The sequence below is a fragment of the Chenopodium album genome, chromosome 25 (genome assembly GCF_948465745.1).
Source record: "Chenopodium album chromosome 25, dcCheAlbu1.1, whole genome shotgun sequence".
Lineage (NCBI taxonomy): Eukaryota > Viridiplantae > Streptophyta > Magnoliopsida > Caryophyllales > Amaranthaceae > Chenopodium > Chenopodium album.
The window spans coordinates 35,391,162-35,414,556 of record NC_137858.1 but is presented as its reverse complement, the minus strand read 5'-3'; the positions used below and the strand labels follow the sequence as shown (position 1 = coordinate 35,414,556).

General features: G+C 34.8%; 5 protein-coding genes across 5 annotated transcripts; 3 read left to right on the top strand and 2 right to left on the bottom strand.

The window, feature by feature from the left end:
* The first annotated feature begins 2,764 nt into the window (after positions 1-2,764).
* Positions 2,765-10,273, top strand: LOC145613181 (1,4-alpha-glucan-branching enzyme 1, chloroplastic/amyloplastic-like). The gene is made up of 15 exons (XM_081668245.1): positions 2,765-2,916; positions 3,048-3,168; positions 4,587-4,703; positions 4,984-5,194; positions 5,448-5,517; positions 5,619-5,888; positions 5,971-6,877; positions 7,149-7,265; positions 7,401-7,463; positions 7,709-7,816; positions 8,106-8,207; positions 8,366-8,433; positions 8,591-8,672; positions 8,814-8,930; positions 9,869-10,273. Exons 2-15 carry the CDS (start codon positions 3,100-3,102, stop codon positions 10,169-10,171), a joined length of 2,604 nt encoding a protein of 867 aa, XP_081524371.1. The 5' UTR covers positions 2,765-2,916; positions 3,048-3,099; the 3' UTR covers positions 10,172-10,273.
* Positions 10,274-11,412: 1,139 nt separating this feature from the next.
* LOC145615557 (uncharacterized) lies at positions 11,413-13,115 on the top strand. Its single transcript, XM_081670630.1, has 3 exons — positions 11,413-11,515; positions 11,670-11,785; positions 12,320-13,115. Exons 2-3 carry the CDS (start codon positions 11,671-11,673, stop codon positions 12,820-12,822), a joined length of 618 nt encoding a protein of 205 aa, XP_081526756.1. The 5' UTR covers positions 11,413-11,515; position 11,670; the 3' UTR covers positions 12,823-13,115.
* A 581-nt stretch (positions 13,116-13,696) lies between these two features.
* On the top strand, positions 13,697-16,778 carry LOC145615101 (butanoate--CoA ligase AAE1-like). Its single transcript, XM_081670177.1, has 2 exons — positions 13,697-13,894; positions 15,315-16,778. The coding sequence occupies exons 1-2, from the start codon at positions 13,697-13,699 to the stop codon at positions 16,776-16,778; spliced, it is 1,662 nt and encodes a 553-aa protein (XP_081526303.1).
* A 1,304-nt stretch (positions 16,779-18,082) lies between these two features.
* Positions 18,083-18,872, bottom strand: LOC145615585 (putative germin-like protein 2-1). The gene is made up of 2 exons (XM_081670659.1): positions 18,749-18,872; positions 18,083-18,630 (listed from the first exon to the last, which is right to left on the bottom strand). The coding sequence occupies exons 1-2, from the start codon at positions 18,870-18,872 to the stop codon at positions 18,083-18,085; spliced, it is 672 nt and encodes a 223-aa protein (XP_081526785.1).
* Positions 18,873-21,197: 2,325 nt separating this feature from the next.
* LOC145615350 (germin-like protein) lies at positions 21,198-21,996 on the bottom strand. The gene is made up of 2 exons (XM_081670419.1): positions 21,873-21,996; positions 21,198-21,769 (listed from the first exon to the last, which is right to left on the bottom strand). The coding sequence occupies exons 1-2, from the start codon at positions 21,994-21,996 to the stop codon at positions 21,210-21,212; spliced, it is 684 nt and encodes a 227-aa protein (XP_081526545.1). The 3' UTR covers positions 21,198-21,209.
* Positions 21,997-23,395: the final 1,399 nt, after the last annotated feature.

The following is a 23,395-nucleotide window of genomic DNA, read 5'->3' as shown; positions in this document are numbered from 1 at the left end:
AAAAAGTGATAGTACTTGGAAAACTATTTTTGTGGTTTCTATTTGGCACTTGTGGAAAACTAGGAACATGGCTATTTTTGAACAGAAAATGCTTTACATCCAATCTACCTTTTCTAAGTTCCAAGTTAACTATGCTGGTTGCTTGAAATTAAAACAGGGGAATGCTGAATCTGCTGGCTCTTCAAGCTCTTCTGCTGACAGAATTTGGGCTCCTCCTCATCGAGGTTTTTTTCAAGCTAAACACAGATGGTTCTTGGATGAACCTTGAGAATGCAGGGGGAGGAGGTGTTATCAGGTGTCAAAAGGGTCTCTGGCAGGAAGGGTTTGCCATTAACTTTAATGCTGTCAGTGCAGCTTCAGCTGAGAAGGTTTGCTCCTTGCTTGGAAGAGGAAAATTTATCTCCTTGAGATAGAGATTGATGCTGATGCTCTCACTAAAATGTTGAAAAACCCAGAAGCTTTCCTTGACAATGATCTTGGTAATATAATCAGAGATGTTGCTTCTCTCCTCAGTAGGAAATGGACAGTCACAATCTTCCATGCTAGAAGATCTTGTAACAATCTTGCTGAAAAGCTTGCTACCATGGGGAGAATTATAGTCAAAAAGGGAGAGAAAGAGAATTATTTCTTTCCACCACCAGAAGTTTTCGACATCTATGCTGCTGAAATACCTGAATATCAGCCAACTGATGAGGGAATGGTTTAGCTTCACTGTGCTGCAAGGTTCTGTCACCTATGCAAAGCTTAACACAGCTATCTGGAAGACCTTTTGCTAGTTGCTGCACTAGTTTATCTATCTACTTTGTGCATTCTGCTTTAATTAGTTTACTGCTGTTATTTTCTAAGACTTTAGTAAGACTACTGGTTGCTACTCATGCACCAAACTATCTATCTTTTGATCAAGTGGATGTTCCCAGTATGATGTAATATAATGATCCACTTTTGTGTTAAAAAAAAAGATGGCTCTTCTATTTCTAGCAATTTCATTAGGGTGGTATGGATTGCTAGATTGTAGCTGCGATTACCATTAGGGTTTGTTCTGTTCATCACATTTTCACTTATTTTAGGTGTAATAAGTTCAGACAAGTTCAATTAAGTTTAGATAAGTACATCAAGTTTAATAAGTTGATGGTTACCCAAGTACAAATTACAACTAAAATAAGTTTTAATAAGGTCTAATATAACTTTAGATAAGTTCAGATAAGTGAAAATCAGGTGAATAGAACACCCTAAAACTCAAATTAGCACGGCATAATGCTAATTAAACCATACATAAAAAAACCCACACAGGCCTATTACAACCCATCTCAAATTCTCAATGTGTAATTTTATATACAAACTAGTTTAGTCTCGTGCGTTGTACGGATTATATAGTTATTATTTGTTTAAAATAATTGTCAATAGTCTCTTTATTTGAATAAAGTGTAATTTTATTCTCAATAGTTAATTTCGAAAGAAGTATTGTTTTTATTTAGGTTCCGTTCACTTCAACTTATTTTTGCTGAACGAAATTATTTTTACTGAACTAAATTATTTAACTGAACTGAAATTAATTTTATTGAACTAAAATTATTTTTATTAAACTGAAATTATTTTTACTGATTTTCTTTTATATTTCATCTTTAAAGATACTGATTTTTACTGAACTAGCCTTATTTTTACTGAACTGAAATTATTTTTACTAAACTGAACTTATGATTACTGAACTGAAATTATTTTTACTAAACTGAACTTATGATTACTGAACTGAAATTATTTTTACTGAAGTGAAATAATATTCACTTAATATTATTTTTTTAAAGTGAAGTGAACAAGGCCTTTGTCTTGGAACTAAAGATGATGTCAACAATAGTTTAGGCGAGAATTTTAATAAAAAAAATTGACATGTGCCTATTAATGATGTCAGCATATTTTGTTTTAGTAATAATTATTAATAGATTCAATTTGTGGCTATTTACATGGTAACATAATGTGATCACTTTACATTTAAGCAATTAATTAAGGGTCTGTTCACATTTACTTAGTTTCAGTTCAGCTCTAATCAGTTCAGTTCAGTTCAGTTCAGCTCTTAATTTCCCTCTCACATAAAATATTCATTTTAGTTCAATTCAGTTCAGTTCAGTTCAACTCCAATCAGTTCAATTCAGTTCAGCTCCAATCCGTTCAGTTCAGCTCAGTTCAGTAAATTTGAACAGACCCTAAGTAATGGGTGTAACGATAATATTCAAATAATGTTACCTTGACGGATAAGGAGTTAACGTGATGGAAAAATGGGTTACTCTTATAAACAAGAAGAAAATGGGTACGGTTACTCGAAAGAACAAATAAGATTACTTTTAAAAAAAATTGCTACTATGCCTATTAGTATAATAATTTAGGGCTACTCAATCGGCAAATTAAAGTTACACATGAATAAATTTGAGGTTACTCATATTAATCGATGAGTATGGATTATTTTTATAAACAAATAAAAGAAATGTGGTCACATCATATAGTTCAGTGATTGACCACACACAAGACCAGTAAAATTTTTTATAATCTATATTACTATATTTAGTCAAAGTTATTGATAATCAAATTTACTCTAAGTTTTAAGATCAAACCATGAAAATATGGATTATGGACTACAAATAATGAAGAATAAGAACTAGTCCTAATATTAGCCTTGATTGGAGGCAAGTCTAGTGTATGTTCCTTAATTTTCGAAAAAATATTAAAAACATCGACAAAATCAACAAATAAATTAAAGCGGGAATACGTAGACGGCACTCACTCACTAGTGAAGTGAATCGTGAGTCAGGTGAGATGATCCTATAACCTCGTCACAAGAAATCTTTACACTTTCTTTTTACAAAAAAAGCGATTTTTTTGTCAAGAATTTCCACGTTTACAACCCCAAATACAGTCACTGTCTTAGTAAGTGAATTAGACACTAATTTAAGTAATCTCTGTTGTTTAATTCTGATTATTATGATTTATATATAGTACTTATAATTGTTCCACATAATTATATAATTTTATTATTTTGTATGATCAAATATTTTCAGAAAAATGGCGTGTGAGTAAATGATATAGCAGAAATTTTGAGTGGAGAAGACGATGATGAACGGTGCAGTGGGTGTTCAAGCAACAAATTCAGTTGGGTCATTTATATTTTCAGGCAATAGGGTAATTTAATGCCCTTTAGATTTTTATAATTTGGCAAAATTTGTTGAATTTTGTTGAAAAATGGCAAATTGTTGAATGATTCTTTAATTTCTGCCTAAAATTTCAAATGGGTGATTATTAAATACCTGAAAGATAGTTTATTTCTTGAATTTGACATTCTTTTTTGATATTTAGGTGAAAATTGATAAATTTGTTGAATTATTGAAGGGATTTCAGTGGGAAATCATTTATTTTGGGGGAATTTGATGGTTAGATATTGCAGGAATTTGAGGTCTGTATAATTGCTTGAAATGGTGATATGATGAATACTATAGCTATAAATCTGAATTGTGGAATTGAAATCAAGTAGTAGCACTCACAAATTTCTTTGAAAAAAGGGTTTAAATCAAATTGGCTATGATTGTTTTGCATTCTTTGTTTGTTGTATGTAATTGAAAAAGGAATTGTATAAATGACTTATTTCCCTTGCAAAATTTGATTTTGTAAGCTTGTAAGGCCTTCAATGTCGGTTGTTGATAATTGGCCTATGCGAAGAAACATTTCACAGTTAAAAATTTTACTAACATCATTTGGTTTTGCACCAGCCAAAAAAGTTTACTCCGTAGTTTTTAATGACAACTTAAGCAGTTTTACGGATACTGCTGTCTGTGAGCTTAAGGCAAGTAAAATCCCTTTTAAATGGGTGTGTTCTGAGACTTCTGACTGTCCTTTGTGGTGCAAGTAAGATCGGTGGATGATAACAATTACTTGTTTACAATTATGAATTGCCTTTAAAAAAATAAATAAAAAAAAATAAATAAATAAAAAAAAGATCTGGCATTTTAAGCTTATAAGTTTTGTATTGCAGCTGGGTGTGCACAAAGCTGACTAAGAAAGAAAGAAATGAGTAAGGCTGAATGTGTAAACTAGTAATCAGCTTTGAATTGAGCTATGTGTCATGCAAGCTCATTGTGCAAAGATAATGGTCTGCCTTTTTGTGTGAGGAAGTATAAGACTGAATTAGAACGTGAGATGATTTTGGAAGGGCTTTCTCATATTGCTAAACATCAAATGTTGTTCTTTCCCATTTCTCCCACCATCATTTAAAATTAGCAGCAAGAAGTGAAGAGCATACTGAGTTTCCTAACATCCCCTGTCTGTCATTTTATCATTTTTTACACTAAATTGGTTTTGGCCCTCTGTTTATTTTGTATCTTATGATTTTGGTGACTAAGTACTTAATGTTCTTGCACTGTTATAAATAAAATTGTTGACCTTACTTTTAACTTGATATAACATGCTGTAAAGGTTTATGGCGGAGTATTTTTTTTTTGATGTAGTCTTTCTTATTTTCTTATAATGTCAATTTATATTTTTCATACAAATACTAGGATCCTGTTGTTGGTTGTTCCACTAAAGACTGCTAGCTAAATTTACAGGGCTCAACAAGCAAAGAATCAATTTTGGCACAGACATCAGCATTGAACTGCAGCTCAAAAAATCTGTTCAGGCGCAATACCTTGCATTCTAAGTCAAAAGTTGACATAGTGCATAGAGTATGTTTTTATTACTGAAATGCAACTTTTTGGATCCCATGAGTATTTTTTCATCCTTGATTTAATTATCTATATATTACGTGGTTTAAGAGGTTACTCAAATAATTTTCATCATATTTTAATCTCCAATTTTGAAGAGCTCATCAACATCTTGCAAATAACTGAGTAGTCGCTGAAAATTTAATTGTTTTTCTTGATTCCCAATATTTCCTGTAAACCCTCACAGCACTGGAAATTTTTCTAGATACTATAGCTTAAAAATGCCCATTTTCTTTGATAGATGAAGTATTGTCCCGCAATCTCAGCCAGTGCGACTGAAAGCAGTCAAACAATGGAAAATACTGAAGTAGAGACAGAGAATCTGGGAATCCTGGGTGTGGATCCTTCCCTGGAACCCTTCAAAGATCATTTCGAATACAGAGTGAAGAGATATGTGGATCAAACTCAGCTCATTGAAAATTACGAAGGCGGTCTTGAGCAATTTTCTCAAGGTGATATTTTTTATCTGCACTGACATCCCGCCAAAATATTTTCTTTTTAAACCCTAATCTTTTAATTAGACTGAGTGTATGCTGTTATAAGTTTGAAATATCCAGTTAATGCATCAACTGTAAATGATGTCTCTGTGCTGTATTAACTATTATGTCAAGAATGTATGGTTCTTGCCTATACTGCCACCATGCATGTAGCTTGGCATGTGGAAATATTAGTTATATATTCATTTAATTCATGCTTATTGTATAGGATACTTGAAGTTTGGTTTCAATCGAGAAGAAGGGAGCGTTGTGTACCGAGAATGGGCTCCTGCTGCTCAGTAAGTTTATTAAAGGTTTAAACAACTTTAATTTGGTTCAAGCCTGATGCTTCTGGTAATTTTAAATCTCTATGATGTCATAACGTTCCTCATTGATCTAGGGAGGCCCAACTTATCGGGGACTTCAATGGGTGGGATGGTTCCAACTACAAGATGGAAAAGAACCAGTTTGGTGTTTGGAGCATTAGAATACCAGATTCTGGTGGAAAATCCATTATCCCTCACAATTCAAGAGTTAAGTTTCGGTTTAAGCATGGAAATGGAATTTGGGTTGACCGAATTCCGGCTTGGATCAAATATGCCACGGTGGATCCCTCACGATTTGCAGCACCATATGATGGGGTATACTGGGAACCCCCTCCTGAAGAAAGGTACTGGTTAAATCCACACAGAATTGCATTATATATAATGGAGTGAGAATTTGCTAACTCAGTTTATTTTTCATAATGCAAGCTACCAATTTCAGCATCCTCGTCCTCCAAAACCAAAAGCTCCTCGAATATATGAGGCCCATGTTGGAATGAGTAGCTCAGAGCCTCGTGTAAATTCATATAGGGAATTTGCAGATGATGTTTTGCCTCGCATTAAGGCAAACAATTATAATACAGTGCAGTTGATGGCCGTCATGGAGCATTCCTACTATGCTTCATTTGGATATCATGTGACAAACTTCTTTGCCGTGAGCAGTAGATCTGGAAACCCTGAGGACCTAAAGTATCTGATTGACAAGGCTCACAGCTTAGGTTTACGAGTATTGATGGATGTTGTTTACAGCCATGCCAGCAACAATGTTACCGATGGTTTGAATGGTTTCGACGTTGGACAAAGCTCACAGGAATCATACTTTCATACTGGAGACCGTGGTTATCATAAGCTATGGGATAGCAGGTTGTTCAATTATGCAAACTGGGAAGTTCTTCGGTTCCTTTTATCCAACGTAAGGTGGTGGCTTGAAGAGTATAGATTTGATGGTTTTCGTTTCGATGGAGTAACCTCCATGCTATATCACCATCATGGAATTAACATGGGTTTCTCTGGAAATTATAATGAGTATTTCAGTGAGGCAACAGATGTTGATGCTGTGGTTTATCTGATGCTGGCCAATCGTTTGATTTACAACATTTTTCCTGATGCTACAGTTATTGCAGAAGATGTTTCTGGTATGCCTGGATTATGTCGCCCTGTTTCTGAAGGGGGAGTTGGGTTTAACTATCGCCTAGCAATGGCTATTCCTGACAAGTGGATTGACTACCTGAAAAATAAAAAGGATGAAGAATGGTCCATGAATGAAATCATGTTAAGCTTGACTAATAGAAGATACACTGAGAAGTGTGTAGCTTATGCTGAAAGTCATGATCAGGTCCATGTTCTTCCTTTCTGTGAAACGGATGCCTCTTTGCAACTTATTAGTTCAAATACTAGTGTCTTGAAATAAAACCTTCACTTCGCTTCATAATTCAAGAATTACAAAAAGCACTTCCTTTCACTTTTGGACCACTGAATACGAATAAAGAGTACAAGTTTGTATTTCCTGTAAAGTCAAATACGTAGTATATTATTTTATCTGTCGTTTTCCTTTATTATATCCTTTAATTATATATGTCTCATGATTTTAATATAATTATTTGCAGGGAATAGTTGGAGATAAAACAATGGCCTTTTTGCTAATGGACCAAGAAATGTATACAGGAATGTCCTGCCTGACAGAAGCTTCTCCCATAGTTGACAGAGGGATTGCACTTCATAAGGTTTGATTTCTTCCACTTTTTTTTCTACATAATATTCTCAATTTATTAAGGGTAAATTTTGCTTCAATTTCTTACCCTGAAGTCTGAAGACTAGATTTTGGATAATATTCTGATAATCATTCAACTGTTCTGCAGATGATACATTTTATTACAATGGCCCTTGGAGGGGAAGGTTACCTTAACTTCATGGGTAACGAGGTAAGCATTTGAGGCTGAGATCTTGTTAGATTGTTGGTTCTAGGGCCTAGGGGATTCCATTCTTTCTAAAGACAGTGTTGGGATGTCTAAACTCTAAAGGGATAAAACAACATACCTCTACAATGTATGGAAAACCTGTTTGAGTTCAGAGTAATGCATGAATTAATAGTTTAATCAGAACATAATGTTTTTGTATGATTAAGTTTATCTACTTGGGCTGTTATGAATCCTCTATTATTTGCCAGTTTGGCCATCCTGAATGGATTGATTTCCCCAGAGAAGGAAATGGTTGGAGTTATGATATGTGCAGACGTCAGTGGAACCTGCTTGACACAGATCACCTGAGATACAAGGTATTAAAACACATACCTGTCTTCATTTTAAATAAATAAAAAATAAGAAACAAAAAATTAAAAAAAAAGGAAAAAAAAAAGGAAAAAAAAAAAAAGCACACTCACACCTGTCGAAACACAAAATGCATCTTACCATTTTGAAGCGGTCAAGCCTCAGACTGTGTTCTTGAGTGCTACATATAACATGAGAGCTGGCTGGTCCCTACTCTCTGAGTTTCTGATTGTCATTAACATCTTATGTTTTTAGAAATGAGGTCTTAATCACAGTTTTTTGTTTTTTTCTGTCCAGTTCCTGAATGCATTCAATCATGCCATGAATTTGTTGGATGAGAAATTTTCGTTTCTTTCTTCATCAAAACAAATTGTCAGCAGTACAATTGAAGAAGATAAGGTACGGGGTACTTGAAGCAAACTTCAATTCTCATATTTGCAGCTTTATAGTTGATGTCTATGTAATTCATCAATTTGAGGCAAAACTACTCTCATTGTCGTCATAATAATGATGACAATTCCCTGTACAATTTAAGACATAAATTCAAAATTTTACAGGTTATTGTGTTTGAGAGAGGCGATTTGGTCTTTGTCTTCAACTTCCATCCAGAGAATACATACGAAGGGTAAATAAATTATCATGTGATCTTTATGTTTTGAGAATTTTAATCCTTCTAATCATTTTTAGAATTAAACCTTCATAAGTTATTTTACTATTTTGCTGATGATTTTCCCACAAGTTTCCCTTTCTAGAATTATTTTATGTGTGATTTTCATATGCAGTTACAAAATTGGGTGTGATCTGCCTGGAAAGTATCGTGTTGCACTTGATAGTGATGCTTTGGACTTCGGTGGAAGAGGAAGGGTAAGGACTAAGGATTTAGCTGGTTGTACACCATATTGTATTGGTTTCTCAAACAAGAATATTTTATATGACTTGCACTCAATAAAATTTCAACCTTTGTTTGACCATGGATGGCCAATTGTGTGCAATATTTTTTTGTAGGTGGGTCATGACGTTGATCATTTCACAAATCCTGAAGGCATACCAGGAGTTCCTGAAACAAATTTCAACAACCGTCCTAATTCCTTTAAAGTCCTATCACCAGCGCGTACATGTGTGGTATGCATCCTACATATTTTACTCTCTTGCTAATTTGGATGAAAACATAGTTCATTTGCTAGCTTACAATAAACTTTGTGCTGTCAGGTTTTTAAGATTTTGCCTGTTTTCAAAGTTAACATAGTAGCTGTGGTTTAAAATCCTGAAGTCTTAGCTGGCCAGAATCAAGAAATGTGATTATGTGGTGCTCTTGGTTTGATTAATGCATTATTTTTTAGGGCCATAAATTCAGATGATTTCACATTTCTCTTTCAGTTCTATCTGCCTAATACTATGTTTTCATCCAAATTAGCAACAGACTTGGAATATGAGTCACCGGGCGCGCACATGCTTGCCTAATAGAAATTTACTACTGGTTCATTAATGAACCAAACTTGAGTATCTTTTGGTTAAATAGAACAGAAAGGAGAGAAGTTGAGGGCTGCCAATTGGAATGATCATCTTTTTGCTTCTTGTTAATTGCCCAGCTGTTAAGAATCAGACTGACTTCAGATAAACTCCATTAATCCCCAACCCACTCAATATTTTGAAGTTCCTGTTGGGGGAGGAGAATGGGGGGTGAACAGGATTGTGCACACGACACAAATGCCTCTAGTGACTCTGCCTTGTTTTTTCACTAATCTATGAAATCTAGCCACATCAAAAGCTAGTCATATCTTTGCCATATATATGGTTGTGTTGCACAATAAGTTCTTGCTTCGTTAATTAGCAGCACAGCAATCTCATGATGCCTAAATGATTGGGTGGGTGTGATTTTTTGAGAATTGATGATGAGAAATTCAGTTTTCTAATTGTTGTGTGGTTGGAAGTCAATCAATGCACCACGTCAATGGTGCAACTGTCAAGCTCTTTATGTTGTTTTTATCTTATTGAGCAACAAAGTACATGCTCATTCCTTTACGTACAACCATTTTTTAACTATCTCCTTTGTTCCATAGGCATATTACAGAGTAGAAGATTATCCAGATGAGACTGTCGCAACCTCTACCGTTGTTGCTGATAGTCTAGAAGAAGAGGCTGATGGAGCCGATGATGTTAGCCCTGGACTAAAAAAACCAGCTCCCATGGAAAAAAAATCTGCTCCAAGCATAGAAGATATTCCATCAACAGACAAGATCTTGGTCAGTGGACGACCTGGTGACTCAGATTGTAATCCCTCCACAGCAAGTGACGTTAAGATCAGTGTACCTCTTCTGTCATCCATGCACTTTCCTTTTGTTCGGGGCTACCTATTAGTGTAATTAAGTAGCTAGCTGCTTACATGGTTATGTAATTGCAATTTCATCATGTAATCATGGAAGAGAACGAACAAATCTAATCGAAGAGTTTTGTTACCAATATAATTGTTAAAGTAAAATTTAAGGAGGGAGTTATGCCAAAGAGTCAAGAGGCTCATAAGTTCCAATTTAAGCTGTTGATTCGAACATTTAGGTTAGGTTGGGGTCAGGTCAAATTAGGTTGCGAGTCAAACTTGGATTAAGTCATGTTTAGTGAATATAGCCTCTAGCTCGAGTTTACTTTTGGGTCGGTTTTATTTGGATCGAGTTTAGTTGGGTCATGTTATGTTAGGTAAATTACCATTTTGGGTGCAGGCCGGCTATGATTTAAGTTAAATTTAGATTAAGTTTATTTACAAGTTTGGTTTGTATTGAGTCAAGTTTGAGGTCGGTTTCTAGCTAGTAAACTTCAATTCGGGTCAAATTCGGGATAACTATCAAGTCGGATAATATTTAAATTGGGTCATCCTTGAACTTCGGTCAAGCAATCCATAATTCGAACAATTCAAGTGTTATGAATGTGCTATTGGACCTATATAGTTGTGAACAAGAGTTACGGAGCACTCCGTATGTGATATGAACAAAATGTATCAATACGTTGTTAAGCCACAAAGCCTATAACAATAGATCTACAGACTACACTCACTACAGCTTTATCAGTGTAATCAAATTAAACTTAAGATCAATTTAGATTAAACTTGTCTCGGATTAAGTAACAAATAAGTTAGGTTACTTAATTCATGACTTCAAATTATTCACTGATCTGATCAATGATAGACGACATAACAATGATGATTCAAATAAACTAAGATCGAGTTACACATTACTGGATCACCATGAGTCGAACAATTACTTAATAATAAAAACAAATACTCCATGAACTCATGGAGTAGCTTATAATGGATATTGCCTTCATTTTGACCTTTGTACAACTGAACCCACTACACAGTACACACCCCTTTTTCTTTTTATTGTTTTAAATATTATTTGGTCTTCTAGTCGATGACGTAGACTAGTAGCTCATTTTTTTTTTTCTTTTTTTAAAAATCTTTCCTAAACATGGAAGGTGATAATCCATCCGTCCAAAAAAGCTTAAAATAATCCCAAGCCGTCGGATTGATTTGACCGTTACACGCTCCTTCACCTTTAAAAATTCAAACAGCCGCCCGTTGTGACTGTAATCTCATTACAATAATATTTCTCAAACATCCACAATCATCAAACCAAAAACCCCAAAACTAGAACCCTAATTTCAGAATTAGTAAAACAATTATCAAACCAAAGACCGAGTTCTTCCAATTTTTCAAGGTATAAATTAATTAAAAATTCAATCTTTCATACTTATACTACTTTCTTTTCCATTACGAAGTATTATTTATCAATCACAAAACTTGGAATTATATTTTATTATTAATGCCCATTTTCTTGTTCTTGTTTTTCTCTGTATGTTTTGTTGTTTCAGGATGAAATCTGATCGGAAACCACCTCTTGCAAGATCTCCGATGATGCTTCGCGGCCGTCGTCCTCTTCAACCACCCAATTCCAACATCATCGCCAACACCCCTCTTCGAACACCTGGTAATTTTCAATTCAAAGTTTTTATTTTTTGTTTTCAATTTTAATTTTTTTGGGTGGGTTGATGATATAATATGTAATTTAGTTCAAGAAAATTGATAATACCCATTTGTTTATTCATAAACATTATTAACACCGATCAATTGCGTGTATAGTTAGACACTTAGACTATATAGGGTTGTTTATAAAACTGACTTGAAATGTATGAAGAAAATCTGATTATATTGGGTATTTTTGATTTTTTTTTTTTCATTGATTGTTAATCAGAAATGAACCTAGATTAATTTTGATTTGCAGAGGTTTTCTGGGTTATGATTATATTAAAAACTTTGGATTTAAAAAGAAAATGGATTAGATAATTGTTAATCAGAAATGAACCCATGTAATTTATTATAAGCTAGTTTATGTTATCAGGGCTCTGATTATTTTGTGTGTGATGATTATATTTATATACTCTGTTTTTGAACAGAATATGTATTATATGCTTTAAAATGGGCTAATTTTGTTGTTTTTAAAAAAAATTAATTGTAATTACAGCTATGATGAACAAACCCCAGATGAAAGGATCAGAAAATATGCCAGAAAACAACACAGCTTCTTGTGAATTGAGGGCATTAGCAAAGATGGTTCAAGATGAACTCGGCGCAATCAATGCGAAAAACACAGAATTTGGGAGTCATTCATCAATTGGAGGTACTAATCAGTTTGAGAGAGGTCGATTTTACAATGCTTATTCAGAGAGAAGGAATGAGAGGTTAAGGAAGAAACAGAGTGAAACAGGGGATGATCATGATGAGCCTAAATCTGCCTATAATCTGGGTGTTAAACTCGATTCTACAACTAAGAAGAAGGATACTAGGAAGAAGGCGGATAGTCTGAAGAAGACGATGATGGCAGCTACCTACTCTTCTGTCGATCGTAGCGAGCACCCGAGGTATGCATTGAGGAGCACCACTAGGAAGCCTCCACTTCCGGTGGCACCGATGAATGTCGATGAGACGGCGAGGAAGGCTCCTAGTACAAGAGCTAGGAGAAAGTAAAGGAATAAGAAGATAGATTTTAGACAAAGGGTGGACAAATTTGAGGGAGGATTTATTGATATGTTCAAAATTGATGATGAGCGTTATTCATGGAAAATTTAGATGTTTTGCTTGTGTGATGTTGTAGTCCATCTATGGTGGACATCATAAAAATGTTATCAAGTCTTGTTAAATTCGGTGATTTTCGAATTGAATCTTCTATATTGTTGATCATTCCCTCCTTATTGATCAATAAGTGAGGTGATAATAGGTCATTTCTATCAAATTTTGTTCAACAGTTTGGGTTATCTTAGGCTACATATAGTGTAGGTGGTTTGTATCATATTCGGCTTACTTGTTTATTTCGGCTGCTTAGGTCCATTTAGGTTGTGTTGTATTCAATTATATTACCAACTATTGTGATATTGTGTACAATAACAACCTCGAAAATTGATAGCCCTGTAAAGGGTTCGTAAATGATAAGATTGAAATTTAAATGCAATCACTAAAAGGGTACTTTTCTTAAAAATGATTTTTTGTAGTACAAACATGCATGAAATTGTACGTATTGTCATTACAAGCTATACAACCAACTTGTTTATTACAAATAGCTCGGTGATTGACTAGCCAAACTTAAAAATGACTAAACATGAATTATTGCATCACAACTTACAAGTTTACAACTTAAAATTGACTTTTAACATGAATTATTGCATTACAAATTAAAATTGACCAAAACATGAATTATTACATACAACTTAAAGTAGACTTTCAATTAAACAATACATATTTTAACGGCTTAAACCTCTATAAAACGAATCTCTCTTGTCTCTTCTTAACACCAAAAAAAAGTCAAAACTCTACTAAATTCACAATAAAGCTTTAGAACTCATTAATGGAGGGATTAATTCGTTGCTCAGCAAATTATGTTCCACTATCTCCAATAAGTTTTTTGGAGAGATCAGCACTTGTCTATGGAGATCAAACTTCTGTTGTTTATGGGAATGTTAAGTATACTTGGAGAGAAACTCTTATTAGGTGTACTAAACTTGCTTCTGCTCTCACCCAATTGTCTATCTCTTATGGCGATGTTGTAAGTTCTTAAATTTATATATGCTCGGTTATCATAGCGCATAATTTTAGGTGATAAGTTGTTCTTTGGCTCTCAATTCGAGATTTTATTGAATTTGACGTAACACGTTCAATTTTATGTTTGTATTTGTTGTTAAATACTTGTTACAGTTTGACTGACACGCTTGATATGTAAAGAAATTTTGTTTTAGTAGAATTTTTTTTTTAAAAATTGATACTAGAAAAATATACACATTGAAACTAATTTATGAACATATTACATGATAACATATATTTTTATATGTTGTGATCAAACTAATGTATGAATGGTGTATAAACTTTAAGTGTTGCAATAAGTTGCATGTATGTAGGAACAGAAAATATACTATGTTTTTTCTATGTGTGTTGTTAATTAGATTGTATGTCTATATATGACTGTTTTTGTCATGATGTCTAGTACTCGTATAGTCGTATTAAGTGTGAATTCTTGCTGATCAAATTAATCCATGTATATTTTGTGCACTTTGTACATATTGTAATCATAAGTATGTTGTTCATTTGTTTCGATATATAGGAATGTATTGTATGATATCCTGTTTTATGATGTCCGTTTTTGTGGCTATACTTCAAAGTAGTTAAGTGATCGTGTTAAAAGATAAACTTACACGTGATGGCTGATGAATAACCCCATGGGACGTACTAATTCTCATATTTCCAATTGATTCTGGTATATATGTGGTCAATTTTACAAAACAATTTGAATTGATCAAGGGAAGTTTGACTTTTGACTAAACAAAAATTGTGTGACATACTCCTAACTAATTCTAAGTCCTAAGTCCTAACATTACATTAGATACCAGTCCTAACAAATGAGAGGAAACTTCTTATTGTTTAACTTTCTCCCTTATTGTATCCTCTTTTGAATCAGTAAATGGACTGAAGTTCTACTAATGGTTTATAAGAGCTTATTAGACTTTTGCCCGAGGTTCGTTGCATCTCTTGAAATGTATATGAAAATTATTAGATGTTTTACTAATCAGATGTTTTATCACAAATATAGCAGGTGACCAAAAATGCTGGTAAAACATTTTTTGCCTATTAGGCCTAACCTATATCTTGTCAGCCTATCATTTGATCAATGAATATACGGATGTAATTAAAATGGCCTTTGTTTGTTTTTTATGTATGTATACATGCTTTCTATCATGCAAATGAATGAATGATGCAATGCACGATGTTTTAACTTTGCTTATTTTACTAATGGTGGTTGGAATGGTGTAATAAAAAAAATCTGTGCTCTTACATTTATATTATTTTTGTTTGTTTGTTTGTTTCGGCTTATATATGTACATCAGGCTGTCCATTTCCTCCAAACCAGATTAAGTTAATGACTTACTCTAACATGTCCTCTTTTATCTTGGTCTTTGACATGCCAACATTAGGTTGCTGCTTTTCTCCCCAACACTCCGGCAATGTATGAGTTGCACTTTGCTGTTCCAATGGCCGGAGCAGTCCTTTGCTCCTTGAACATTCGTCATGATTCTGCTATGGTGTCTGTCTTGCTAAAGCATTCAAAGGCAAAGCTCGTCTTTGTAGATTATCAGTTTTTGGATACTATACGCGGAGCATTAGAAAACATGTCCAACTCAAGCTCTAGCCTTCCTGATATTGTCCTAGTTCTCGATGACCAGTTGATGTCAGTTGGAAATGACATGCTTCTAACCAGAACCTTTGAGTATGAGAATCTTTTAAGGACTGGAAATCCTGAATTTGAGATCCGAAGGCCAAAAGATGAATGGGATCCAATTGCATTGAACTATACTTCAGGGACAACTTCAAGTCCTAAAGGCGTTGTTTACAGTCACAGAGGTGCATATCTGAACTCCTTGGCTACAGTTCTGGTGAATGAAATGCTTACGAGGCCTGTCTTTCTGTGGACTGTCCCTATGTTTCACTGCAATGGCTGGTGCTTTACATGGGGTATAGCAGCTCAAGGTGGGATAAATGTCTGCCTGCGCAATGTTGTTCCAAAGGATATATTCAGTAGTATTGCTGAGTATAAAGTTACCCACATGGGTGGTGCACCAACTGTTCTTAACATGATCATAAATTCTCCTGATGGCGATAAGAAGCCTCTTCCAGGAAAGGTGGTTGCGATAACAGGTGGTGCTCCACCAGCTCCACAAGTACTCTTCAAAATGGAGGAGATTGGGTTTGCAGTAACACACGGATATGGGTTGACAGAAGCCTATGGGCCTGCTACAGTTTGTGTTTGGAAGCCTGAGTGGGATACTTTGCCTCCGAATGAAAGGGCAAAGATTAAGGCGCGACAAGGAGTGCTCCATCTTGGACTTGAGGAAGTGGATGTAAAAGATCCAATGACTATGAAAAGTGTCCCTGCTGATGCAAAGACAATGGGCGAGGTTATGCTTAGAGGGAACACCATTATGAATGGGTACTTGAGCGATGAGAAGGCTACTAAGAAGGCTTTTGAGAATGGATGGTATCATAGTGGAGACTTAGCTGTCAAATACCCTGATGGTTATATTCAGATAAAAGACAGAGCAAAGGACATAATAATATCTGGTGGAGAGAATATAAGCTCAATTGAGGTAGAAGATGTAATATCAAGTCATCCGGCTGTTCTAGAAGTTGCTGTAGTGGCTCGTCCTGATTATCACTGGGGGGAGACACCCTGCGCGTTTGTAAAGCTGAAGGATGGGTGTAATGATATTACCTCTGCAGATATAATTAAGTTTTGTAGAGATCGCTTGCCTCATTATATGGCTCCTCGGACAGTTGTTTTTGAGGATCTGCAGCGCACAATAACTGGGAAGGCACAGAAATACATACTCAGGGAGAAAGCAAAAGCCATGGGAAGCCTAACAAAAACCAGTAAACTTTAAGTTATGATGGCCTTATTTCTTCGTCGATTCTTGTCACAGGAATATCTTTCCTCAAGCTTTCTGCAAAATGATATTGACCATATACTAGCAGAACCAGAGTCCATTCATATTCATCTGTCCCTTTTTTCTATCAGAAGCATTTCAGATGACAGTTCAAATGCTTCTCTGGAAACATGCATTAAGTCATTGAATTTTCATATTCTTTATTTATACAAAACATTCTGTGATCGTTCCTCGTATGTTTTATATATGTGGGTGTGACTGTGTGAGTTCATGCAAGAACATTTGTCCTCACTCACCAAGTCACTCTGTGATCTGCTGTATTATTTCTGATTTTCATGATTTAGAATGTGCGCTCAACAATGTTGTGACAAAATTGTGCAATAATTTCCAGTACTCATCAATATCTGTAATTGCATTCCACAAATTTGTGGTTTTATTGATGTCCTTTTTTTCCTGTTAAATCAAGGCAACAAGCTTATCTTGAAGTTCTTCATTGAATACTGTTGCACTGTACTACTTAGTCGTCTGTAAGATTGTAGCTGTAATGTTAATGCTGTTGAGCTCTAACTTAATACATCTTGTCTTTATCATAATTTCCTTACCTTGGGGCTGTAGACCTGTAGTCATCCTCAATTTCACTTAGTATCTTAGTTTATATCATCCCACCTCACCGAGATTATCTTTCTTAATTATTTTATGAAGCTGAAAGCTAAGTTTTCTGAAAATTGAGTATGGTCAGAAACTCAGGATATTTTCTGAAATGCTAGAAGCATTTAAGGTAAAAAGTTATTTGGCCTGATTAATCTCTTGAGTGTTTATGCATATTATGAGTAATGTTTGAAAGTTGTAATGGTGAACGCAGAAAGACCAATGGTAGAATGGATGACTTTGTAAGGTGGTTTGGCCTAAATATGTTGTGTCTTTGAGGTCAGTTTTCATAATAAGTGTGACTGGCCTGGTCTGAGGAGTTTAGGCAACTTGGGTAGTAAGCACCTTGGCTGTGCATAGGGAGCGAGGATTGGAGTTTAGGGAACAGGAGATGAAAGCACAGCAAACATAAAGATTAACTGCTTTCTTTTCCATGGCAAATGTAGAACAGATATTGTATACAAAACAGTTCAATACTTCAATATACATTTTTTTTTTAAATACTGTATAAATAAGTTATTCATTTATTTTTGTAAAATTTAAAAAATAAACAATGGTATTAGAAAATAAAAACATCGGCAAACATAATGAAATCAATATTTGATCACTCTGCAGTACATTGTTCTGTCTGTTCTCAATCAGGAAGTAATCAGTTAGAATTTGGACTGGATATACTTGATGACATTAGCATCAAGCTGAAAGGCCTTGGAAAGAACATCAACAGAGATAGGTGCTTCAGAGCCAAAAACAGCGTTACCAACAGTGACCACACCTGGATTCTGGCTACTCAAGGCAGAAATGGCAAAAGCAGGAGTTTTGCCAACATTGAGCTGAAAGTGAACGAGACCTTGTGGGAAAACGAACACATCTCCCTTTTTGAGAACCTTGGTAAAGAGCTTGTTTGCACTATTATCTGCTGGGTTAGAGGTCACAAAGCCAACATAGATGGTACCCTCCATCACTGTGAAAACCTCAGTGGCACGGGGGTGTGTGTGGGGAGCAACAAGGCCATATGGGGCAAAGTCAAGCCTGGCGAGTGATATACCAAGGGTGTTGAGTCCTGGCAATTGAGTTGCTGCCACTGGAGTCACCGCTGAGCCTAACTTATTGTTGGTGTTACCAGATTTGTCTAGCCCATCGGTGAAGAAATCTTCTGCTGTAACTGCCATTGGATTCTTGCAGAATAGCCCATTTACAAACACTGCAGATAATAAATAGCAGAACATAAACCAGCGTTAGTGCTTAGACAAAAATAATTAACTCCTACTTGCATACAAATATTGGAATATCATGCAGTTATAACAGGAATTAATTCTTACAAGCATTTTTTGGGTCATTTGTGGCGACACAAAAGTCTTGGAGCTGTGTAGGATCGGTAGCATAGACTATACTAGATGTTAGAGCTAATAGAGTCAAGTATGCAAAGAATCTGTAAGCTGCCATGGTTTCTGATGTCTAATTTATCGTGTAGTTTCTACTGAAATGAACTTTTACTTCTTTTGTATGAGTTTGAGCACTTGTAAGTTGTGGTGGTTTCTTGCTTGGGAAAGCACCCTTTTATAGGTTTAGATGGTGGGTTGTTTTGGAGTTGAATTGGTCATATTTTTCTAGAGTACGTAAATTTGTCAACAAAGATTACCATGTCATGTTAACTAAGTCTTAAGGCAGTTAATTAGTAACATATACTATTCTTCTGAGCAGGTAATGACTTGGTATGCCTGCCAATTTCTGTGCTCACAAACAATCCATGGAGTATTTGTTGACATAAATGGATAAACCTATGGAATCAGTGTAAGACGGCGTGAATTGGTAAAAATAAAATATATTTGACATTCTTTCCTCAGATTAGTATTCAGTCCTTTTCCGATCATATATTAATGTGTTTTCACTAGGTAATAATTATGACTTAGCCAAAAGTAGGAATTTTATATTACTATTGTAGAATTTATAGTCAGCGAATTGGCTTCAGTAATGATGTATCTTTGCATGACCCATTTTACCTCATAAGCTTAGTGCATACTACACTTGTCATGTGATGCTAGTTTTTATTTTGATCTGATGGAAGAGTAAAAGGCCTGATAAAAATCGAACGCTCAATCTCTCCATGAGTGACAATACTTTTTACAATGAAAATTTGTCCTATGTTATAATATTTGTATTTCAGAAGCATCATTTTAATGGGGTGGCTTATAGCAATATAGGTATCTGAACTTCTTAGCAACAGTTCAAGCAAACTAGATAAATTCCTGCCAGACTTCTGTCTGTGGACTGACCAAAGTCACTGAACTCCCCCTATTTTCTATTGTAATGTATCGTGCCTTACATGAGCTGTAGCAACTCAAGGTTCAGAAAATATTTGCCTACAACCCTGCATAATGTTGTTGCGTAGGATATATCCAGTAATATTGCGAAGCAGGAAGTATCAACCTATGACTTTATACACTATATGATCATAATGTCATCCGCTAGTAATTTTATACGTGGAAGAAACTAGATTTGTTGTAAAACACGGATTTGGGAAGACAGAAACGTACTAGACTGCCAGTCTGCCACTGTTTATGTTTGGATGGTCGAGTTGCTTTTTTGTTCAATGGAGAGGCAAAAACTAAGGCTCGGAAAAGAGGGCTTCACCTTGGACTTGAGAAAAATGGTAGATCCCATTTCGGTAAAAAGTGTACATACATGCTGATGGGAAGACAATAGGCAAGTTTTTGTTAGAGAAAGTACTCGAGAATTCTGAAGGCTACTCGGGCAGATGGTTCCATTTCAGGGGCAAAAAAGGGTCAATCACCCTGATAGTTTAATGAACTACTGCACTACTGGTGGTGAAAACATTAGCCTAATTGAGATAAAAACTGTAATGTTAATTCATCGGACTGCTCAAGGTGTCATGGTACAGGCAACTGCTATGAGACAATCTAGTGATCTACCTTAGACCTCAACTGGGAATATGCATCTATAGAAAGGGTGTACTAATATTAGTTGGAACTCTAATTTGGTTGATTTGTTCCAAGGATCTAGCTTAGACCTCAAACTGAGGCCTTTTTTTTTTCATTAAACGCTTCAATATCATTGGTTTAAAACAGGAAATGCATCATGTCCAAATTGGAATTATGTTATATACGAAGTAGAATATAAGCATGATACACAAATTGTAGTCCGAAAGACCGAAACCAAGTATGAAACATGTGTGATGTACTATTATTAGTATTATATCTATAACTTTCATGAAACAGATTGAGTGCACACCGATGATTTTGTCACAACTTGTGCAGTGATCTGGTGATGTTCCCAGTTCATTCTACTCTTAAAGGAAGCAGAATTAAAAGCAATGATAACTCATATATAATCTGTGATCAGGTAAGTCCTCTGTTTCAGTGATGCCAACCTTGTCTATTACATCGAAAAAACAAATTCAAAGTTCTTCAATTTCAATAAGTTTCTCAGAACTTTGAGTGTTATTTCTTGAAAACATTGGATGTTAGCTGAAAAGATTCATAGGTCCAAGGGAGAAGTGTGAGTTGAAGGTTGTAACAAACTTTAAAAGGCAACCATTCTTTTTTATGACATATTACACTTTACACACACAATTAAAACATTATTGTAAACTTTATTTTTCATTATATTTTGGAATGTTGAATAATACAAAGAAAATATTTTACTTTACTTGAACGATACAAAGGACTATTTTATTAAATCAACATTGTGTTATTTATTAATCCACAACTATTATAAAAAGCAATCGACGATCCATATTAATTAGGTTGCACTTGATTACATTTAAGAGCTCATTGCGAACTTAGACTGGATTTGCTTGATCACATTAGCATCTAGCTGAAATGCCTTAGAAAGAACATCAACGGAGATAGGTGGTTGAGAGCCAAAAACCGCGTTACCAATAGTGACAACACCCGGATTCTGGCTACTCAAAGCAGAAATGGCAAAAGCAGGAGTTTTACCAACATTGAGCTGAAAGTGAATGAGACCTTGTGGGAAAACAAACACATCTCCCTTTTTAAGAACCTTGGTAAAGAGCTTATTTGCACTATTATCTGCTGGGTTAGAGGTCACAAAACCAACATAAATGGTACCCTCCATCACCGTGAAAACCTCAGTAGCACGGGGGTGTGTGTGGGGAGCAACTAGGCCATATGGTGCAAAGTCGAGCCTGGCAAGTGATATGCCAAGGGTGTTGAGTCCTGGCAATTGTGCTGCAGCCACTGGAGTGACAGCTGAGCCAAGCATATTGTCGGTATTACCAGGTTTGTCTAGCCCGTTTTTGAAGAAATCGTCTGCTGTGACTGCCATTGGATTCTTGCAGAATAGCCCATTTACAAACACTGCAGATATGTACAGAATGATAAGTCATTGTGTTTAATGTTAAATTTAAACAGACATAAGAACTACTAATAATCCTGCATGATAGGAAAAACTGAATCTTACATGCATTGTTTGGGTCATTAGTGGCGACACAAAAATCCTGGAGCTGTGTAGGATCAGTGGCATATCCCACAGACAAAGTAAGGGCTACAAGGGTTAAGAACGCAAACAATCTGTAAGCTGCCATGGTTTCCTTTCCGAATTCTGCTGCTATGATGACCGCCTTTTTTCTCTGTAAAGATTGTCTGTGAGTTATGAATTGTTATGGTTCTAAGGCATTGGAAAGGTCCCTTTATATAGTTATAGATAATGCACTATTTAGGAGCTGAATTGGTCCTAAATCATATGTATACATACTTCGAAGTGGTCAAATGTTTATTTAATCATGTTAATTAAGTCATATGCATGGTTTGATTTTTGATTTTGTTATTCTTTTTAGCAGGTAAGACTTGGTAATTAATATACACAATGTTCATGTTCATGCATATATATTACTTCACCAAGTAGTACTAGAAGTTTTTGACCTTCTTGTTTACCTACCTAAGTAGTAATGTAATTCTCCAAGAAGGAGAAGATAAAATAAAATAGGAAAGAAGTACCTAAGCAATGAAATCAGTATATACGTAAATGTCAATAAAAGATACACTTTTTTCTTGCATAAATCCTTTTTGAAAAGAAGAAAACTGTGTGCACTAAATGTTTGAAAAGATTTTTGAAAAATTTACTTAAGTAATATTGTTATTCACTTATTGTCGTTGATATCCTTGAGTAGAGGTTAAAAAATAAATCAGATACGAGAATTAAATATGAGACGACAATGACCTACACCTAAACATACATTGTGCGGAGCTAGTGACTTGTTATCCAAACACGAACCTTATTTATGCATCATTTAATCATTATAAGTTATCTCATTCTATTGTAAAAAAAAAAAAAAAAAAAAAAAAAAAAAAAAACAAACCTCATTTAAATTATTTCTTATTGTACTTTTCTATGTTTGCTTAGATATGCATCATCGATAATCCCCTCTACTCTCAAATATCCGACCTACAAATAATGGATAAAAAAAATCATGAGGATTAAGGCTTTGTTTGGTTCACCTTATTTTTGCTGATCTGATCTGATCTGGTCTAGTCTAATCTGATCTGGTCTAGTATGGTCTGGTCTGGTCTGATCTGATCTGATTGTCTGATTTGACTAAACTTTAACCTTAAGTGTACGATAATCTATAAGGAAAAAATATATCAAGTGAAATCTTATTAGATTCGTAATAATGTGTAGTTTATATGTAATTTTCACAATTTTTTTCATTACAAAATTAAAGATATTTAGTGATATAAAACCGCACATAAAATGATGTTCTGATCAGAACTTATTTTTTCTAAAATAAGTAAAAATAAGGTGAACTAAAGTTACTAAATAAGGCCTAAGGTGTGGCCAGGGTCCTTATTATATTGGTATTTTTTTTAAAAAAAATGATGCATTAATGAATAATGATATTCCATCCATTGTTCCTTAGCTCCACAATAATCAAATATAGTTGACAATTCAACTTTTTGATTAAATTGAATCCATGTATGTCAATT